At 41.6% G+C, this 19,976-nt stretch overlaps 1 protein-coding gene across 2 annotated transcripts in view; it reads left to right on the forward strand.

The window, feature by feature from the left end:
* fchsd2 (FCH and double SH3 domains 2) overlaps positions 1–19,976 on the forward strand; it is a 76,935-nt gene extending 56,959 nt beyond the window's left edge. For both annotated transcript variants that reach the window (XM_004543845.4, XM_004543846.4), the window contains 7 exons: positions 6,232–6,366; positions 12,510–12,593; positions 12,738–12,915; positions 14,107–14,327; positions 14,836–15,028; positions 15,131–15,225; positions 16,371–19,976. In XM_004543845.4, the coding sequence (XP_004543902.1) occupies positions 6,232–6,366; positions 12,510–12,593; positions 12,738–12,915; positions 14,107–14,327; positions 14,836–15,028; positions 15,131–15,225; positions 16,371–16,463 (999 nt within the window). In that variant the 3' untranslated portion in view covers positions 16,464–19,976. The remainder of the gene's footprint in view (positions 1–6,231; positions 6,367–12,509; positions 12,594–12,737; positions 12,916–14,106; positions 14,328–14,835; positions 15,029–15,130; positions 15,226–16,370) is intronic.

The raw sequence follows: 19,976 nt of genomic DNA on the forward strand, positions 1-19,976 counted from the left end.
TTAGGCTTTTTAAAGTGGATGTAATCATATGTAGGAGCTGATTAAGTCTAGTGCTAACTAGAGGTCTGGTTTCTGGGGAGATCAGTCCACAACTGATGTGTTGCATTGTGTGTTTTTCTTTTCATGTATGTATCTCACTATATTAGCAGTGTGTTTGAGATCATTATCATGCTGAAGTGTGAAGCCACTGACAATCAGACAGTTTCAAAGTGGTGTACATGGTGGATCACTATCTGTCTTTTCTATGTTCACCACTTGCTGAAATGCAAACCATGACAGAGCCTTCACCATGTTTTACAGATGGCTGTAGACACCCACTGTTGAACCTTTTTTTTTTTTATCTCCATCAACAATTTGGACCTGAAATTTGAAATTTGGATTCATTACTCCATCAGACCAGTTGCCACTGATTTTCAGTCGAGTTCTCGTGTAATTTGAAGTACCTCAGTCTTTTATCCCAGTTTCCTTTCATTAAGAAGTGCTTCTTGACATCCACCCCTTCTACCGAGAGCATTTCTGAATGGATCAGCTAAAGGGTCAGCTGCATCTCTCAGCTCCTGCTGTCCAAGGAGCTTTCCTGTTTCATAAGGACACAACTTTCAGATGCTGTTCATCTGCTGTAGATAGGTTTCTCTTACACATGCCACTTGTTCTCTTGTCTTCTACCTGTCCAGTTTGCTCAATTTTTTTAAGGACACACTGCACGCCATGCTGAGTTATGCCAAGCTTTTAGCTAATAGCTCTTTGGGAATCACCTTATTACTATTTTAAGGTGTTTGAAAGCCTGGAGAACTATAGCTAAAGAGCACTTTAAAACGTTACAAGAATTTCTCGCTCCTTGTAAGCAAAATATAAAGAAATGGCTCAAGACTTTTGCACACTTTTTTGTAACTGTGTTTATTGCATTGACACTGGCCTGCTGTACCCACTAAAATGAACACCCTCACATCAGTAAGCTGTATATGATCTTTTGATTTCCCAACTGTCTCTCAGTAAATTCTTCAAATTCACTACACAAGCACGGCACTCAATTCAGCACATTCAAAAATGAAATGCTAAACTTTTAACACACGGGCTCATGGCTGCTCATTCTTTATGGTTTCATTATCCGTGAAAATCTCCCAACCAGAGTAGCTCTCCTGACAGATTACTTTCTGAAAGATGTAAATTGATAAATAATTGACCTTGGCCCTGCTGCCTAATCATCTATCACACCAGTTAAAGACTCTTAAAACGCCCCACTTCCTCAGTGGAATACTGATGTAGTTCTCTCTTAACTTTATTTCACAGCTCTTAGCTTTAATGACAAAGTAGACAGATATGACGTCTTTTGTGTATCATCTCATCATGTTTGTGAAAGTGTGCGCAAACTGTATGAATGTGCTAATGGGTCCCAAGTTTTTCATGCTCTGTGCAGAACTCCACCCTAAAAATATTAGACACTTTAGAAATACAGCTTTTATCACAGAGGTATTTTATTATGAAGTATCAAAGTGCCATATATAAACTATACACTGGCTGTAATTCAGCCTTACATGCTGTGTTCTTTTGTGTAGGGATATTTCTGCGTAATTATGTTTGTGCATTTGTATGTGAGTTGTCTTCTCTGCATTAGCTTTACAGGGAGGCAAGTGTGCCAATCACTAGTAGAGTGATCCCACATGGGGCTTTGTGAGGAGACGTGTGTCTGTCTGTCAACAAGACTAAACATAGCCAGTCTGCTTTATTGGAAGCACTTGACATTCTGCTCATGTGATATTGCAGCTTGCAGCTAACACTAGAGAGAAAGAGAAAGAGAGAGAGAGAGAGAGAGAGACACTGAACTTAAGAAAGAGAGAAAATGGAGAGAGAGATGAGCTAAATGGAAAAAGAATGAAAGAGGCATTTGTGCAGTTAAAGGGTGAAAGAAGCAGCAGCAGAGAGACAAGTACTGAAGAATGAGAAAAGTTAATTGGCTGTAAAAAAAAAAAAAAAAAGAAAAAGAAGAAGAAGAGGAGGGGTATGAGGTGAAGGAGAAGAGCAGAGATGAGGAGAAAGTCATGTCAGAGCAGAGGCATTGGAGGTGAGAAAGGTGAGGGTGAAAATAGCCAATAACTTGCTGTAATGTGATTTTATACTGTAAGAGATATAAGGTGTGGCATGTTTGCTCAGACAAAATGGTCCCCACACCTTGAGTCTCCTCAAGATTTGATCACGGTGCACAAACCTGCAGGTCAAATCCAATTTGTAATGAGCCAATCACATGGCATCAACTAATTTCTGCATGTAGATATGGTTAAGATGACCTGCTGACTAACTGAGCATCAGAATGAGGAAGGAGGCTGATTTAAGTGAATGTGGTGTAAGCTTTTCAGAAGCTGCTGATCTACTGGGACACATAACCATCTCTATCTACAGAGTCTAAAAAGTAGAAAATGTCTAGAAGGGGTCAGTTCTGTGGGTGAAGATGAACACAAACTCAGATGATCAGTCATTACAGTCAAGGTATGCAGAAGAGCATCTCTAAACATACATCGTGCTTTAAAGCAGATTGGCTGTAGCAGCAGAAGACCGCATTTCTGCTGCAGCGTTTGGATAGTATTTGGTCACACAGCACACAGCATAAAAGCATGAATCCCTGCTGGCTGCTTGTGATGGTGTGGGAGATATTTTCTTGTCACCTGATCCCTTTAGTACCAACTGAGCATCATTTAAATGCCACAGATATGCCGTGGCGGACAAAACTGTGTCAACTGTGTGATGCCATCATGTCAATATGGACCCAAATCTCTGATTAATTCAACAAGGTGCTGGAATCACCTTGTTGAATGTATGCAATGAAGAATTAAAGCAGTTATAAAGGCAAAAGGGGTCAAAGCCACAAGAAAGATGTGCTTAATAGTGTCCAGTGAGTGTATGTCTCAAAATATTTTATACTAAAAACAGTCAGGAGGGTTAAAATTTTGAACAATATTTATCTTCTTTTGACGGCATTTTAAAACTTCTCTTGTCCTATTTACAAGATTTGTCTGTTGTAGGCGTTTGCTGAAAACTCAGTGTGGTTTAGATGTCATTAAAAGAACAGACCAGGAGGCACATTGAGTATTCAGGCATATGACAGCAGTTCATCTGACATAGATTTTATTTGGAGAGCCTGGGGAGACTGACAGCAGCAAAGAAAGCTGGGACATTGTTATTAACAGGGTGCAAGAAAAAGAGACAGTATGAGAAGGGAAGGAAAAGTCAGAAGTGACCGATAACAAAGAAAGAACAAAGGATTGATGTAGTGCGAGTAATAATCTGCACAGGACGTGACAGAAACACAATGAAAGTAGGGAGCAGGCTCTCTCCTCGGCCGTTTCTTCATCCCACTCAGGTTTATTAATCTGAATGAAATACTGCAAGCCTTAAAAACCTCAGGCCTCTCAGACAGCAACTGCCTTCATTACAATAACACTTTTGCAGTTATTACCTCCAGGAACAGTAAAATCTTGCACTGGCCTGTCTCCGCTGTATTGGTACATATACTGAGATGTATATTTTGTGGTACTTTATAGGGTTATTACTGGAATACATACTGGCCTTTACTTCAGGGATTAAAAGGAACTGGTCTCTGGGCTAAGCAGCGTATTCTTAAATCAACAAAGAGGATAAGCTTAATGTGAACCAACAAACAAGCAGCCACTAAAGAAATGTGGCCCTGACTGAAGCCTCCACGCCGTAGGTTCTACATGGCTGTGCTTGAAATCACCTTCTCTTTACAATGAAATTACCCTTGTCCAGGTAGTAGTGGTAAATGATGTGTTACATCAGGGGTTTATTATTTAACATGGACACTTATCAATTACTAACAGACCGCAGCAGTGTTTATTTTATGTGGTTCAGACATGTCAGTAACTATTGAAAGGATCACAGGACTGTGTCCTGATGTTTAGGTGAAACACACTCACACTCAGTTTATCTTATCCTGTAACACGTTTTCCTAAAAACGAAGTCATCTTCACGGCAGCACATCACTTAGGATGGCGTGGTTTTTAGGGAACTGTATCCAAACTGCTGAATGGATTGCCACGAATGTTGGTGTGCACATTTATGTGCCCCTCAAGATTCATTTTAACAAAACTGATGTTCCTCAGATCTCACTTTTTCATGCGTTAGCAGGACAAAACAACAAAAATTAAGGCCAGTCCTGTCAGTTTAACTATTACTGTGTTTTTACCAAGCTAATTATAGTCAGTACTTATTCATATGGTAAATGCTACTGTTATTCTATTTATTTTAGAAATCATGGCTGAACAATATACAGCATCACGGCAAATGTAATGTTTTTATTATGCAGGTAACAGTTTTAAAGAAGCACAAACGTAAGTCCATGTTTATATTTCTTCTAGGTAAAAAGTATGCTCACAATCAGGAAAACAAAAAAAGGAGGAAGAGAGGTCTATACATTATTTTTTAACACAAGCAATTTTTTGATTCATCATCATCTCCCTGAGGTCAGCTCAGGTCAGCAGGTCAACAGGAAAAATGACCAAAAACACCTCAAAATTGCAGCAGCCATGCATCCTCAGATCCAGGAAAAAAAATGTAGGAGTGACATTATCTAAAATACTTAGCAGCCATTTCCTGAAATTAATTGGATGACAATTTTCCAGTACAGATTAATATCAGGTAAATATCAGAGCATTAGATCCAGTCTCTTTGTACAGCAAAAATAAATGACGTGTGTACAAATGTGTTTAGGCTCTTGATACAAAATACAAGACATTAAAGACCAAATTACACTTGATACAAATTCAATACAAGAGCTTTAACCTCCTAGGACTTGGCGTCCACATATGTGGACATCACATTTTGGGTTATTTAGACCAAAATACTCAATTTTGCTCTACAAGGGCCTGATATCCACTTACGAGGACATTATACTGCTACTGTTCTATTGAAATGTTAAACGAATATCCTCATATGTGGCTCTCATTTTTCTTAGAAACAAAAATCAGGTAAAAAAAAATCTGGTAATTCTTTGTTTTTATATTCATCGGGTCCCAATCAGTCCAAATATCAAAAAGAAATTAAAAATGCATGCTGTGGAAGAGTTCGGGTCTTAGGCGGTTAAAAATAAAACATATTAAAAGCCTTTGGTAACGTGTTACCAAGTGGGTAAAAACAGAAAGCCTTCCTCCTAAAGCAAATAGTGTTAATGACACACCCATGTCAAGGTGCAAAAACATACCACAGTGTGTGTTTTTCCAACATAGGCTAGCCAACATGGGCAATTCCCTATTTTCTTACCCATTCCTTCAGATAGTTTTGATAACAGTGTCTTTTTTATTACAGAATCATATGTCAAACTCTGGAGATTAACTAAAGTACTAAAGACATACATGTTTTGTTGTGCACCGTTATAGAGTTTACTGTGTCAACAGAAATCTGATGACTAAACACAATGAACTGAGAACACACACACACACACACACACACACACACACACACACACACACACCCACGCACACACACACACACACACACACACACACACACACACACACACACACACACACACACACACACACACACACGCACGCTATTTTCTCTCCCCATCTATTGTTACTGGTCAGGTCAGCCTTCTGACTTCCCTGTAAGCCAGTGAAATTCACATGGAACAAACGAGGGAGTGGCTGGCTCATTTGAAACATTAGTCCTGGTACACCTGTGTCAAAAAAGCTACAGTACACACACTGAGCAGGATAGAGAAACTCAGACAGGAAGGAGCGATAGAAAGGTAAGGAACTGTCTGTACAGATGGAAAAATACTATAGGTGGCGAATAGACAAGACATAGTCTCGCAGCTGGTTATCGGACGCATAGTAGAAAGTGAGAAGAGAAGCTGGGATCATAACACAGCTGGGGAGCTGCAAGGTTAGTTTGAAGCAGTAGAAATAAACAGATAACAGTATACCTAACTAGGCATCACTTGGACAGCAGGAGTTGTGAGCACTTTGACTTTTTTTAACTGGTTTACATTAATAATTTAGCTAAACATCAAAGAAAATATAAATATACTGAGTATTTTACCATCTGGTATCATGTAAAATATGTTAAATGTTTTGCATTTAAACAGCTGTTGTTGTGTTTTTGCTCTTGAATATAGGCGTGTGTTTTAATCATTAACTTTAAAGGTGAGTGGAGCTTTTCTTGTTTGTCCTTGTACTTATCAGAGGTTTTCATTGTGGATCTGTTTGTGTGTTAAAGGGCACAGTGGACCTGGAGCGTGAAGAGGGTGAAGAGTGTGAGGAGAATATGGAGGTTTTTGACGACAGCAGCTCCAGCCCTTCGGGGACCCTCCGCAACTACCCGCTAACCTGCAAAGTCCTGTATTCATACAAGGTGTGAAGCAGCATGCACACAGTTACAGGGTGACACACACCTGCATGCACACAGCATCAAATATCTGCCTACTAGAAAGGAAACACCTGCAGCACACAGTATTATTGTTGACATATGTATGCCATTTAAATACCTCATTAACTAATCATTAATAGAGAATTGTTTGGTTATATGGAGGACATCTTAGGTCAACTGAACTCCTCCTCTTGCTGTTTAGATGTCCTGCCAACAAGTTTTTTCAAAAAGGTCTCAAAGACTTTAGAGTCAGACCTGTTACAGATCGTCAACTTTTCCTTAATGTCAGGTGTGTTTCCGGAACCACTAAAAACTGCTGTAATAAAACCTATACTGAAAAAGGACAATCTTGACAAGACACAAATGAACAACTACAGGCCGATTTCAAATCTCCCATTTTTAAGTAAGATCATTGAAAAAGCAGTTTCTCAACAGCTCAATTACTTCTTAAAACAGAATAACTGCTACGATGCCTTCCAGTTAGGTTTTAGACAGAACCACAGCACTGAAACTGCTCTGACCAAAGTGTTTAATGACATATGTCTGAATACAGACAGTGGAAAAATGTCAGTCTTAGTTTTACTGGATCTCAGTGCAGCATTTGATACAGTTGACCACAACATATTACTCAAACGACTGGAGAACTGGGCAGGTCTTTCAGGAACTGTACTAAACTGGTTCAAAACATACTTAGAAAACAGGAAATACTTTGTATCAATAGGTAACTTCACATCTGAGCAGACAAGCATCACATGTGGAGTTCCCCAAGGTTCCATCTTGGGACCCCCTCTGTTTAACATTTACATGCTCCCACTGGCACAGATTATAAAGAACAACAAAATAAACTATCACAGCTATGCAGATGACACACAAATATATATCACAATGTCACCAGGAGCCTGAGGCCCTGTACAGGCTCTTGGTAAATGCATTGAGGAAATTAATGACTAGTTGTGCCACAATTTTCTCCAGCTAAACAAAAACAAAACTGAAGTAATAGTCTTTGGCGCCAAAGAAAAACGATTACGGGTCACCAGAGAACTTCAATCTCTACATCTAAAAACCACAAACCAGGCGAGAAATTTGGGTGTAGTGATGGATGCAGACCTAAACTTAGAAAAACACATTAAGACAATAACAAAGTCAGCTTACTATCACCTCAAGAATATATCAAGGATAAAAGATCTGATGTCCCAACAGGACCTGGAAAAACTAGTCCATGCATTCATCTTTAGCAGGCTTGATTACTGTAACAGCATCTTTACAGGTCTACCTAAAAAATCAGTCAGACAACTACAGCTCATTCAGAACTCTGCTGCTCGAGTCCTTACTAAGACCAAAAAAGTGGACCACATCAGTCCAGCTCTGAGGTCTTTACACTGCCTGCCTGTCCGTCAGAGGATAGACTTTAAAGTTCTGATGCTGATGCTGGTCTGGGATGATCAGGAAGAGGAGTACAGAAGTCTGGTGAGGAACTTTGTCGCATGGAGTCACACAAACCACCTGCAACTCAACACCTCAAAGACTAAGGAACTGGTTGTGGACTTCGGGAGGTCCAGAGAAGGTCCACTGCCGGTTCAGATAGAGGGGGAGGAGGTGGAGGTGGTCAACAAGTACAAGTACCTCGGGCTGTGGGTGGACAATAAACTGGACTGGTCATGCAACACAGAGCACCTGTATAAAAAAGCCCAAAGCCGACTGTACTTCCTCAGGAGGCTGAGGTCTTTTAACATCTGCAGGAAGCTCCTGAGGATGTTTTACCAGTCGGTGGTTGCTGGAGTACTTTTCTATGCTGTGGTGTGCTGGGGGAGCAGCACAGCAAAGAGGGACTCATCCAGGCTGGAGAAACTGATCAGGAGGGCTAGCTCTGTGGTCGGCATGAAGCTGGACACTCTGGTGACAGTGGCAGAGAAAAGGACATTAAAGAAACTGCTGGACATTATGAACAATGCTGGGCATCCTCTGCACACGGCCATAAACAATCAGAAGAGTCTGTTCAGTGACAGGTTGCTTCTCCCCAAGACAAGAACTAACAGACTTAAAAACTCCTTTGTCCCACACGCCATCAAACTGTTTAACTCCTCTCTGGAGGGGAGAGGGAGGGGAAACAGGAGGACAAAGGAGGGGGGAACAACTAAGCTGTAGTGCCTCTTCACCTCACTGTACAATACCTTGTGCAATACTTTTTGTAAATAGTCAACAGTGCAATAGACTCAATACTTGAAATGTGCAATTCACTTGTATTTTTATTTTTATTCCTATTTATTCTATTTATCCCCTTTGTATATTTTATTTATATTTGTCTCTGTATTTATATATGTGTGTGTGTGTGTGTGTGTGTGTGTGTGTGTGTGTGTGTGTGTGTGTGTGTGTGTGTGTGTGTGTATACAGTGGGGCAAAAAAGTATTTAGTCAGCCACCGATTGTGCAAGTTCCCCCACCTAAAATGATGACAGAGGTCAGTAATTTGCACCAGAGGTACACTTCAACTGTGAGAGACAGAATGTGAAAAAAAAATCCATGAATCCACATGGTAGGATTTGTAAAGAATTTATTCGTAAATTAGGGTGGAAAATAAGTATTTGGTCAATAACAAAAATACAACTCAATACTTTGTAACATAACCTTTGTTGGCAATAACAGAGGTCAAACGTTTACTATAGGTCTTTACCAGGTTTGCACACACAGTAGCTGGTATTTTGGCCCATTCCTCCATGCAGATCTTCTCAAGAGCAGTGATGTTTTGGGGCTGTCGCCGAGCAACACGGACTTTCAACTCCCGCCACAGATTTTCTATGGGGTTGAGGTCTGGAGACTGGCTAGGCCACTCCAGGACTTTCAAATGCTTCTTACGGAGCCACTCCTTTGTTGCCCGGGCGGTGTGTTTTGGATCATTGTCATGTTGGAAGACCCAGCCTCGTTTCATCTTCAAAGTTCTCACTGATGGAAGGAGGTTTTGGCTCAAAATCTCACGATACATGGCCCCATTCATTCTGTCCTTAACACGGATCAGTCGTCCTGTCCCCTTGGCAGAAAAACAGCCCCATAGCATGATGTTTCCACCCCCATGCTTCACAGTAGGTATGGTGTTCTTGGGATGCAACTCAGTATTCTTCTTCCTCCAAACACGACGAGTTGAGTTTATACCAAAAAGTTCTACTTTGGTTTCATCTGACCACATGACATTCTCCCAATCCTCTGCTGTATCATCCATGTGCTCTCTGGCAAACTTCAGACGGGCCTGGACATGCACTGGCTTCAGCAGCGGAACACGTCTGGCACTGCGGGATTTGATTCCCTGCCGTTGTAGTGTGTTACTGATGGTGACCTTTGTTACTTTGGTCCCAGCTCTCTGCAGGTCATTCACCAGGTCCCCCCGTGTGGTTCTGGGATCTTTGCTCACCGTTCTCATGATCATTTTGACCCCACGGGATGAGATCTTGCGTGGAGCCCCAGATCGAGGGAGATTATCAGTGGTCTTGTATGTCTTCCATTTTCTGATGATTGCTCCCACAGTTGATTATTTCACACCAAGCTGCTTGCCTATTGTAGATTCACTCTTCCCAGTCTGGTGCAGGTCTACAATACTTTTCCTGGTGTCCTTCGAAAGCTCTTTGGTCTTGGCCATGGCGGAGTTTGGAGTCTGACTGTTTGAGGCTGTGGACAGGTGTCTTTTATACAGATGATGAGTTCAAACAGGTGCCATTCATACAGGTAACGAGTGGGGGACAGAAAAGCTTCTTACAGAAAACGTTACAGGTCTGTGAGAGCCAGAGATTTTCCTTGTTTGAGGTGACCAAATACTTATTTTCCACCCTGATTTACGAATAAATTCTTTACAAATCCTACCATGTGAATTCATGGATTTTTTTTTCACATTCTGTCTCTCACAGTTGAAGTGTACCTCTGGTACAAATTACTGACCTCTGTCATCATTTTAGGTGGGGGAACTTGCACAATTGGTGGCTGACTAAATACTTTTTTGCCCCACTGTATATACACTCAACAAAAATATAAACGCAACACCTTTGTTACTGCTCCCATTCCCCATGGGATGGACGTAGAGACCTAAAATTCATTCCAGATACACAATATAACCATCCCTCCCAAACAGTGGTCACAAATCAGTCCAAATGTGTGGTAGTGGGCACATCTGCCATATTGAGATAATCCATCCCACCTCACAGGTGTGCCACATCAGGATGCTGATCTGACATCATGAGTAGTGCACAGGTGTACCTCAGACTGCCCACAACAAAAGGCCACCCTGGAATGTGCAGTTTTGTCTCACAGCAAAATGCCACAGATGCCACAAGCAATGAGGGAGCGTGCAATTGGCATGCTGACAGCAGGAATGTCAACCAGATCTGTCGCCCGTGCATTGAATGTTCATTTCTCAACCATAAGCCGTCTCCACAGGCGTTTCAGAGAATATGGCAGCACATCCAACCGGCCTCACAACCGCAGACCTCGTGTAACCACACCAGCCCAGGACCTCCACATCCAGCAGGTTCACTTCCAAGATCGTCTGAGACCAGCCACCCAGACAGCTGCTGGAACAATTGGTTTGCACAACCAAACAATTTCTGCACAAACTGTCAGAAACCGTCTCAGGGACGCTCAACTGCATGCCCGTCGTCCTCATCGGGGTCTTGACCTGACTCCAGCTCGTCGCCGTAACAGACTTGTGTGGGCAAATGCTCACATTCGATGGCGTCTGGCACGTTGGAGAGGTGTGCGCTTCACGGATGAATCATGGTTCACATTGTTCAGGGCAGATGGCAGCTGAGAATGTCCCAGTTCTTGCATGGCCAGCATACTCACCGGACATGTCACCCATTGAGCATGTTCGGGATGTGCTTGACCGGCGTATACGACAGCGTGTACCAGTTCCCACGAATATCCAACAACCTCGCACAGCCATTGAAGTGGAGTGGACCAACATTCCACAGGCCACAATTGACAATCTGATAGACTCCATGCGACGATGTGTTGCACTGCATGAGGCAAATGGTGGTCACACCAGATACTGACCGGTTCTGGGTCCCCAGACCCCCAATAGCGCAAAAAACTGCACATTCCAGGGTGGCCTTTTGTTGTGGGCAGTCTGAGGTACACCTGTGCACTACTCATGATGTCAGATCAGCATCCTGATGTGGCACACCTGTGAGGTGGGATGGATTATCTCAATATAGCAGATGTGCCCACTACCACACATTTGGACTGATTTGTGACCACTGTTTGGGAGGGATGGTTATATTGTGTATCTGGAATGAATTTTAGGTCTCTACGTCCATCCCATGCGGAATGGGAGCAAAAACGAAGGTGTTGCGTTTATATTTTTGTTGAGTGTATAACAATTCTGTAACTGTAACTTCGGTCGTTGCTGTGCTTTTTTTGGAAGTCGAATTTCCCAGAGGAACCCACCCGAGGGATTAATAAAGTTCTATCTTATCTTATCTTATCTTATCTTATCTCTTATAAAGCTCTGAATGGTTTAGGACCAAAATACATCAGTGACCTCCTGACCCAGTATGAACCTTCCAGATCCCTCAGGTCATCTGGATCCGGTCTTTTATCAGTTCCCAGAGTCAGAACCAGACACGGAGAAGCTGCATTCAGCTTTTATGCTCCTTATATCTGGAACAAACTCCCAGAAAGCCTCAGATCAGCTGAAACACTCAGTTTATTTAAATCCAGGTTGAAGACTCACCTGTTCTCAGCTGCATTTGAATAAAACACCAAATCCACACTTTTAAGCTTAAATTTCAAAACTAACATTTTAACTACTGATTTTATCTATTTCTGATTTTATCTGTTTTGATTTTATATACTGTTTTGTTTGTTTGTCTGTTAATTAGTTAGTTAGTTAGTTTGCTTGTTTTAATCAATTTTAAATCATACTTTTTATTTGTTTTTGTTTCTAATGTCTCTGTAAAGCACTTTGAATCACCTTGTTGTTGGATTGTGCTATACAAATAAACTTGCCTTGCCTTGCCTATAAGGTCTGGCTACTCCCTTTTTCTGTCCTTTCACATCTGCTGACCTTTCCTCCTTTCATACTCTCCTACTCTCCTTCCCACTTTCTCTGTTTTTCTTTCTTTAACTCCCGCTGTGTCTCTTCCTCAGGCCTCCCAACCAGATGAGTTAACTATCGATGAACAGGAGATGTTGGAGGTCATTGAGGACGGAGACATGGAGGACTGGGTTAAGGTACCCGATCGCAGTCAAGTGCTGTAGATGTGTATCGCATTTTTTTTGCCAGTTGAATAATTTGATCGTTGTTGTGCTACTGTCTGTACTGACATGATTTTTGGGGCTTCTTTTGTTGTTGTTGTTTATTTGTTTGTTTCTCAGGCACGCAATAAGGCAGGTCAGGTGGGCTATGTCCCAGAGAAATACCTGCAGTTCCCGACCTCCAACAGTCTGCTGAGCATGCTCCAGTCTCTGGCTACGCTCGATGCTCGGTCACACACTTCGTCTAACTCAACAGAGCCAGAGCTGCACTCGGGCTGCATAAACGGAGACACAAATAGTAAGTAACCCTGTAAGCACAGTTGCTGTGAAGGATTAATTAAACTTCATGGCAGTAGTTAAAGGAAAGAGGTTAATTCTAGTTGTACCCGTGTAAATGAGTTTTCACCCATAATGAGGTTATTGTGGGCCACTAACTGAGGCATTTTTCTCTTTACTGCTTCTGTAGAGTACACTGAGTACACTAAGCAGGGTATTATTGGAAAGGGGAAATGTAGGGGTTGCCCACTGAACCTTGCTGGGATGCTCTAAATAAACACCCTTGACCCTAATCATTTCAGTTCATTTACAATACTCTACAAGGGTCTTGAGCAATGCTTCATTTCTTTATATTTTGCATCCAAGGAGATCATTTTTAAAGTGGTCTTGAGCAATAGTTATTCAGGCTTTCCAGAGGTTTTCCAAAGACCAAATATTGTATTTCCATGTATGTTTGCACTTTTAATAAATCACAGTACTGCATGTCAATGAACTAGAACCAGTGCCTTCTGTAAAAATCCTGTCTCATATTCAAAGAGAACAAAAAGAGAACAAGAGCGGAGCATTAACCTGACTGTTAACTGTTAACTTTTGCTGTTTTATTTCTGCAGCCCTGTGGGTTGTATTCACAAGTTCATTTAAAAGTAAATTAAACTGGTAGACATAAAGTTTGAGCTGAAATTCAAGACAGCCTTAAAAAAGGAGCTGGAGTTACTTGTACAGGCCGTACCTATCTGGTCATCAATGCAAACGATGCATAACTTAATTATTTCGTACAGCCAGAAACCTGCATTAATCGAGCTTTATTGGTCAAGCACCATTTCACTGACAACAAAAACAAGGAGAGGAAACTGGGTGGTTGTAACTTTTGCTATATAAAACTCTTTATTTTATGTTATTTTTTAGTCTTTGCATGCTTCTTTACCTGCCTTATTTAAAACCTTATCTTCTCCTACTGTGCTCTTGCTCTTACTCTTCATCCGTTTTTCTTTTTATTACTTTGTATCTGCTGTGCCTGAATAGTTAGACCAGGCTCATGAGCAAATCCACTGCTGTTTGTATATCTTCTGCTCTCCAGCGGTGTATACCATTTTCTTAATAACAGTAAGGGCCCTGCAGACAAGAAACTGCATTTCCCTGAGAATAATTGTTCCGACGGTATACTTATAATTGTTTTTTCTCCCTCTCTCTCTATCGTCCTTTCTCTCTGCAGTGGTGTACGTGCGTGCACTTTATGATTACGAGGGTCAGGCGGATGAGGAACTCTCCTTTTCCGAGGGAGCTGTGATCCGCTTGTTGAGCCGTGACACTCAGACAGATGACGGCTTCTGGGAGGGGGAGCTGAACGGGCGGGTGGGTGTTTTCCCCTCCGTGTTGGTAGAAGATCTTACAGAGAATGGAGAGACCAGCGCGGGAGGGGCAGGTGACACACAGGTACAGTAACACCTGTACACACATGAATTAATCTCACAGATAACATACAAGTCATCTTAGGTAACAGGACTTACTCTAGACCTGAATGAGACATTTGGTCTTATCAGTGTTTTCTCAGGGGAGAAATACCAAAGACTGTGTGTAGTCGACTGTGCCAGTTTATACCCCTATCCCTTCCTCCTTTCCTGCTTGTTGTCCATTTGATCTATCAGCAAGTCAGAGTTCAAAAACAGTGCATTAGAACTGCCGTGTTTGTGCAGCATTCTGATAAAAAACCTGCACTGCAATCACAGAAAAGAGGTCTTATCTGTGCCACTGAGTGCTGCCCTATTAGAGGCTCAGCAGCAGGAAGGATATGGCCTCTCCCTTCCTATAAGCCTGTAGACATAACACGCAACCCAACATCTTTTAAGTGCTATGCAGGGAATGTTGGTTAAAAAAAGTATCCTGGTCAAGTTTTGTGTTGTAGCCCACTTTGTCTTTTCTTTATTTCCACCACTCTCTGTAGATCTCTCCTTCTTTGAAACTGCCATCTTCTCTGCCACCTCTTCCGCTGTACGACCAGCCTCCCATCAGCCCCTTCACCAGCCCCGAGACTTCCACCCCACCTCCTCTGCCACGTTCCCCTTCCGCTGCTCTTAATGGGGAGCACAAGCTTCCTCTGCCTGCCTCGTCACACAAAGGACCGCTGTCAGCTCACAGTAAGACAACCAATACAACAACAACCATGTTTAACGAAAAGTGAGATTTCTGAGGAAGGTAATCGGGGCTTTTAATTTGAAATTTTGTCTCGCTCACTCTAGATCAAAGCTCTGGCAGGAGTCCAGTATCTCCAGGATTTGCTAAGACTCAGCCGCCAAGATTCACTCCTGAAGGAGGCCCGGGCAAACTACGACCTGTTAGTATCAGTGTTACTCAAGAAGTGTTTTTTGTGCACAATGTGTGTGTGTGAGTGTTTGTGTGTTCGAGCTGTCTTTTTATTTCCTCCCATCTCTGGAAAGCACAGAGGGAATGCATCCAAATTTGCAAATGGATTAGATTTTAGTGGTCAAAGATCTTTCTGGGTTTTTTATGGCTTTTCCCAGCAACAAAGACCTCTTCATCCTCATTCATACTACGCCACAGTAATTTAGCCATAGATAAACAAAAGACCATGCTGTTTCACTCTATATGAAAACATTCATTCAGAGGGTAGGGTGCACAGCATTTCTTTATCACAGACAAAAAATGACATGTACGGCTGTAAACTGCACTTCCTTTTCTTTCAACAGACATCTTGAAAGGAGATGTCTTGAAAGATCTCTTTCAAGACATCTCCTGGATTAAAAGTGTAGTTGAACTTCTTTACACTGGTAGAAACGGGAGTTTCACTGGTCCGGCCCACATCCCCACCCTGCTGCTTAGCCTTTGCAAGTGGCTGACATCATTGCTAGCATTTACACTTGTGATGTTGTGCCTGTGTTACTTTGTAATTTTGCCACTGAAACACTAGTCGGCGGTGAGGTTTCTCTCTTCAACTCAATTCATTGTCTTCTTCTCGATTAAAAAAAGGCATCAGAAAAAGAAGAGAAGCAAGAAATAAACGTTCACTGCGGGCCGCATCAGCGTGACATGTAGTTAGATTACAGTGTATGTCACGGCACAGGATTTCACAGGGACTTAAAGAAACTAATGAAGAAAATAATCAGCAGATGAATGTATGACATATAAGTAACCGTCAATTTTTCGAAGATGGTTTGGCACGCTGTGCTCTGATGACATGTGAAGGATACTTAAGTGTTCGTTAAACTGTGTGACCTACAGATCCCAACAATAGGTTGAAAACACAGTTTTTTTTGTTAGAGTCTAAAAGCAGACAATTCCCTACTTTTCCTGTTCGTTGATAACACATTTGTGTCTCGCAGCAGGAAGTGAACATTTAACTGTTTGTCAAATTAAGAAAAGTAGGTCGCCCCTATTATCACCTTGACTTCAGTTTTTCTCACTTTGGCTTCTTTCTTTTCCTTACTCTTGTATTTAATGTGTTTTCTTTCTCCGCTGCAGGTGCGAGCCGCTCCTCCTCCACCCAAGCAGCACCCCCGCCGACAGCAGGAGAAGAGCGACAAGACGGAGGAGGTGGAGATCACGCTGGTGTGACAGACAAACAAACTGACAGCCGGTTATAGGCGCACAAACAGAAATGAAAACAGATGAAAGGCAGATGTATCCTACAGACTTGGGAACTGAAGTGAAGTTAAATAAAGTGATGTGAAGTAAACTGAACTGAACCACGCTGACCCCTCCCCCCGCCCCAATCTCCTGAACTCCTGGCAGCTCCGTATCTTCTCCCTTTGAGCTGAGGAGGAGGAGAGCAGAGAGAGGGGACAAAGGCAGACTATCCGATGTAATAATCTCCGTATTAGCTTCCTAATGAAGTGCAGCAGTAGCCCACACACCCCCGATCCCTTCACCCTACCCCGTCCTTTCATTCTTGCCTTAAAACCTCACCTCATTGGGCAGCAAATCACACCACGGTGAAGCAGAGGAAGAATGTCAGGAGAGGAGGAGGATGGGAAAAAGCTATTTGTGACAGATGACGGATTTGGCAAGTTTTCTGTTGTCAAGCTTTCCATAAGACCATTCATCTTTCTGCAGAAGCAGATCAGAGTCAATATTTATATTTTTTCTCTTCCCAATAAATAATCATGAAGCACGAGAAAAGTTTTGAAGCCCCAAGAACTGACAAAATGTAGTAAAAGGTTATCAGACAAACCAAACATATAATTCAATACACTATAACTATAAAATTAGGGTGGGATGGAGGCAGATGATTGATTGTGGTGACCCCTAAAGGCAGAAGCTGACTTAAATGGCAGCCCACATGAACAGCTGATAACTTAGTATGGATCTTGTTGGCAGATATCATACTGGATGCAATATTTACGTTGCTTTAGCCTCTTTACAGTTATCACACATCTGCAAGCCACTTTGCAACCCAGCTCATGCTTTTCATGCTGTGTGTGTGATTTAATCAATGGTCAGTGTTGCTTGCAGCGTCATGTACAGGTGTTGCTTCGGCCCAAAGAAGAGAGCCCAATCTAATTCAGTGCAGATGGAAATAAACAATCTGCTTTTTGCTACTGTATTCCCGGGGGCATTAGTTTTGCTTTTGTTTTTGTTTTTAAAAAAGTCTGATTCTTATCTGATACCTTTTCCTTACCTTTTGTGAGTGTTGTGGGCCCATCCAAAGAAAGCTGGCTGAAATGTAAGTAAAAACATGCCAAGTCTGTCACGTTTTTGGAGAGCAGTGGAGAATGAAGTGAACGACCAGAGAAATTGAGCGGTGTGCGTGGACGCAGTGTCCCTCTCCTTAGGCCTTCCCTCGTCATATATAGTCATTATCATCATACGTATTTAATGTGTAATAGTACAGTACATTACTGTCGTCATAGGAATGTTATGCTCAGCATTTCATATAGACTAACTCAGCTGAATGGAATACCATGTCTGATATGTAGTGGAAGTTTTATCTTCATCTTATACTGAAGGGGCATTGTAAATACAGCAGGAAGGAGAGCTCAAAGGAGGGAGAGGATGAAAGAAAACGAGAGATAAAGGAGGCTGGATCCTTCCCTCTGCTCTTAGCATCGCCTCTCTTCCCGTCCCTCCTTTACGTCTCTCCCTCTTTCCTCTAAAGACGATTCTGTCCATTGGCAGTCAGTGTGAATCAGTGACTATCATATACATACATACACACATGCAGATACATTATACGACAGATACATTCTCTCATTCTGTGCGCCGTATGTCTGTATCACTGATTGGTTCAGAGATGCGCTGCTGGTGCTTTTAAAGGCACTCAAATTGTTGGTATTCACTATGTGGCAACAAAGAAAAGTTTTATTTCAGATGATGTAGACACAGGAAAGTATTTGTGGCCGGGACTTCTTATTAGCACAGAACTGTATAGTTTTCATCCCTCTCATGCCGATTTGTTCACTGTTCAGTTCAACTAAGACGCACGTTTACTTGACGCTCATTACATTTGCAGGTATAATTTTTCTCTCGCCAAGCAAAGCCACCACATCTTGTGTCCTAATGCTAGAAACAGAAAACAGAAAGAGGTGTGTAAAGAAAAAAATTCGAACTAAATGGACAGAACTAGCAAATGACATTCAAATGGAGCTAAGTACAAATCTTTTGTGTGTGGTTTTTTTTTACTCAAAGTAAATAAATGCCCCCATTTCCCTTTACATGGCCATAAAGCCTTTGAAACTCCTTGCCTGAAGGGCAGCGTAGCACTTTTATTAATTTCTACCTTACTTGGAAAGTAGCAGTACCCTCATATAGCATCGGCACGGGTGGCAAAGACTCTGATGAATCCTTGTTGTTAAAATGATTCAGAGTTGTTCTTTTTAAGCTGATCCTATGGACTTTTTTTGTTTCAGTGTGACTGATGCTTAAAAAACAAAACAAACACAAATAAAGATCTCCACTCTCCCAGCTCTTCCAAAGAGGTGGAGAGACGACTGTGGACAGTGAAATTCGCTGTTCTCCTTTATTTATAAGAACAAAACAAACAAAAATTACAGAAAGCGATGCGTTTGAATGAATCATTTCTTTTTTTGGTCTCGAAATAGGCCTGGGTGTTTATGAGTGTGATTGTTTATAAGAGAGAGAGGAGGAATTTTAATCTAATCTGTGTTTGACTCTGAAGATATGTCCCAGTTCCTCACTGCAAATGAACAAGTTTGGAGAGCGTTTGCACGGAATAAATTGCAAAGTAGAGTATTGTCCAAATTGTCAGCAGGAGATAAAACTGAACATTCAGGCAGTAATCCTCTTTCTTTGTCTCAGATAACATCCCTACTGCAAAACAAAAACAAAAGAAGAACTGTGAATATTAAATTTAAAACTCTTAGCATTACTATGTAGTGTTGCACTGGAGCACATCTTCAGGTCTCCTGTAAGAAAAGTCTTAATCTGGAAGCAAATCGATTGTTTTCCCCGGTGGAGGTGATTTCTAAAAGGAGAAGTAAGAAGTGAAACCACAACATTTTGTGTAGCATTCATCCTAGCAAACTTAAGCATGCTGGAATTAGTTGCATTTTTAGATACGACCCTCTGCTCTTCTGCTGTTGTACGGACTAGCATTGACTTGTGACAGTGTGGTCAAGGCGACTTGGAACAGCAGCCTGTCCTTGATCTCTCTGAGATCTGATTTTTACTGGTTTTCGAACTTGTTTTGAAGTTTATGGTTTTTCAGCATCCGCAGACATTCCCGTTATACTTACTCAGTCAGTCTGTCATATATAAAATTGACATTTCATTGCCAGTTGCCACTTTGAAGACGGATCGTTTCCCATCTTTAACAGTCTCTTTGGTCCGCGACAGTGTTTAATTATTTGGTATGGTTTTTATGTTTTAAATGACACTTTATTTTTCCTTATGTGGATTCAGAGTAGCACAGCTGCCGTTATTATTAACGATGTGGTGGAACAACTGGCCTCTCTCTTTAATAGACTGTTGCCATGGTGACAATATTGAGAACAGGTGCAAAAGTCTTTCTGCATATTATTATTGGATGTACAAAAAACGACAACAAAAAAACAAAGTTTGTATTTATTGTGTACAAATGTTAATTAATAAAAAATATGGAAAAGTTGAAAA

Source organism: Maylandia zebra, linkage group LG14 (genome assembly GCF_041146795.1).
Source record: "Maylandia zebra isolate NMK-2024a linkage group LG14, Mzebra_GT3a, whole genome shotgun sequence".
Classification (NCBI taxonomy): domain Eukaryota; kingdom Metazoa; phylum Chordata; class Actinopteri; order Cichliformes; family Cichlidae; genus Maylandia; species Maylandia zebra.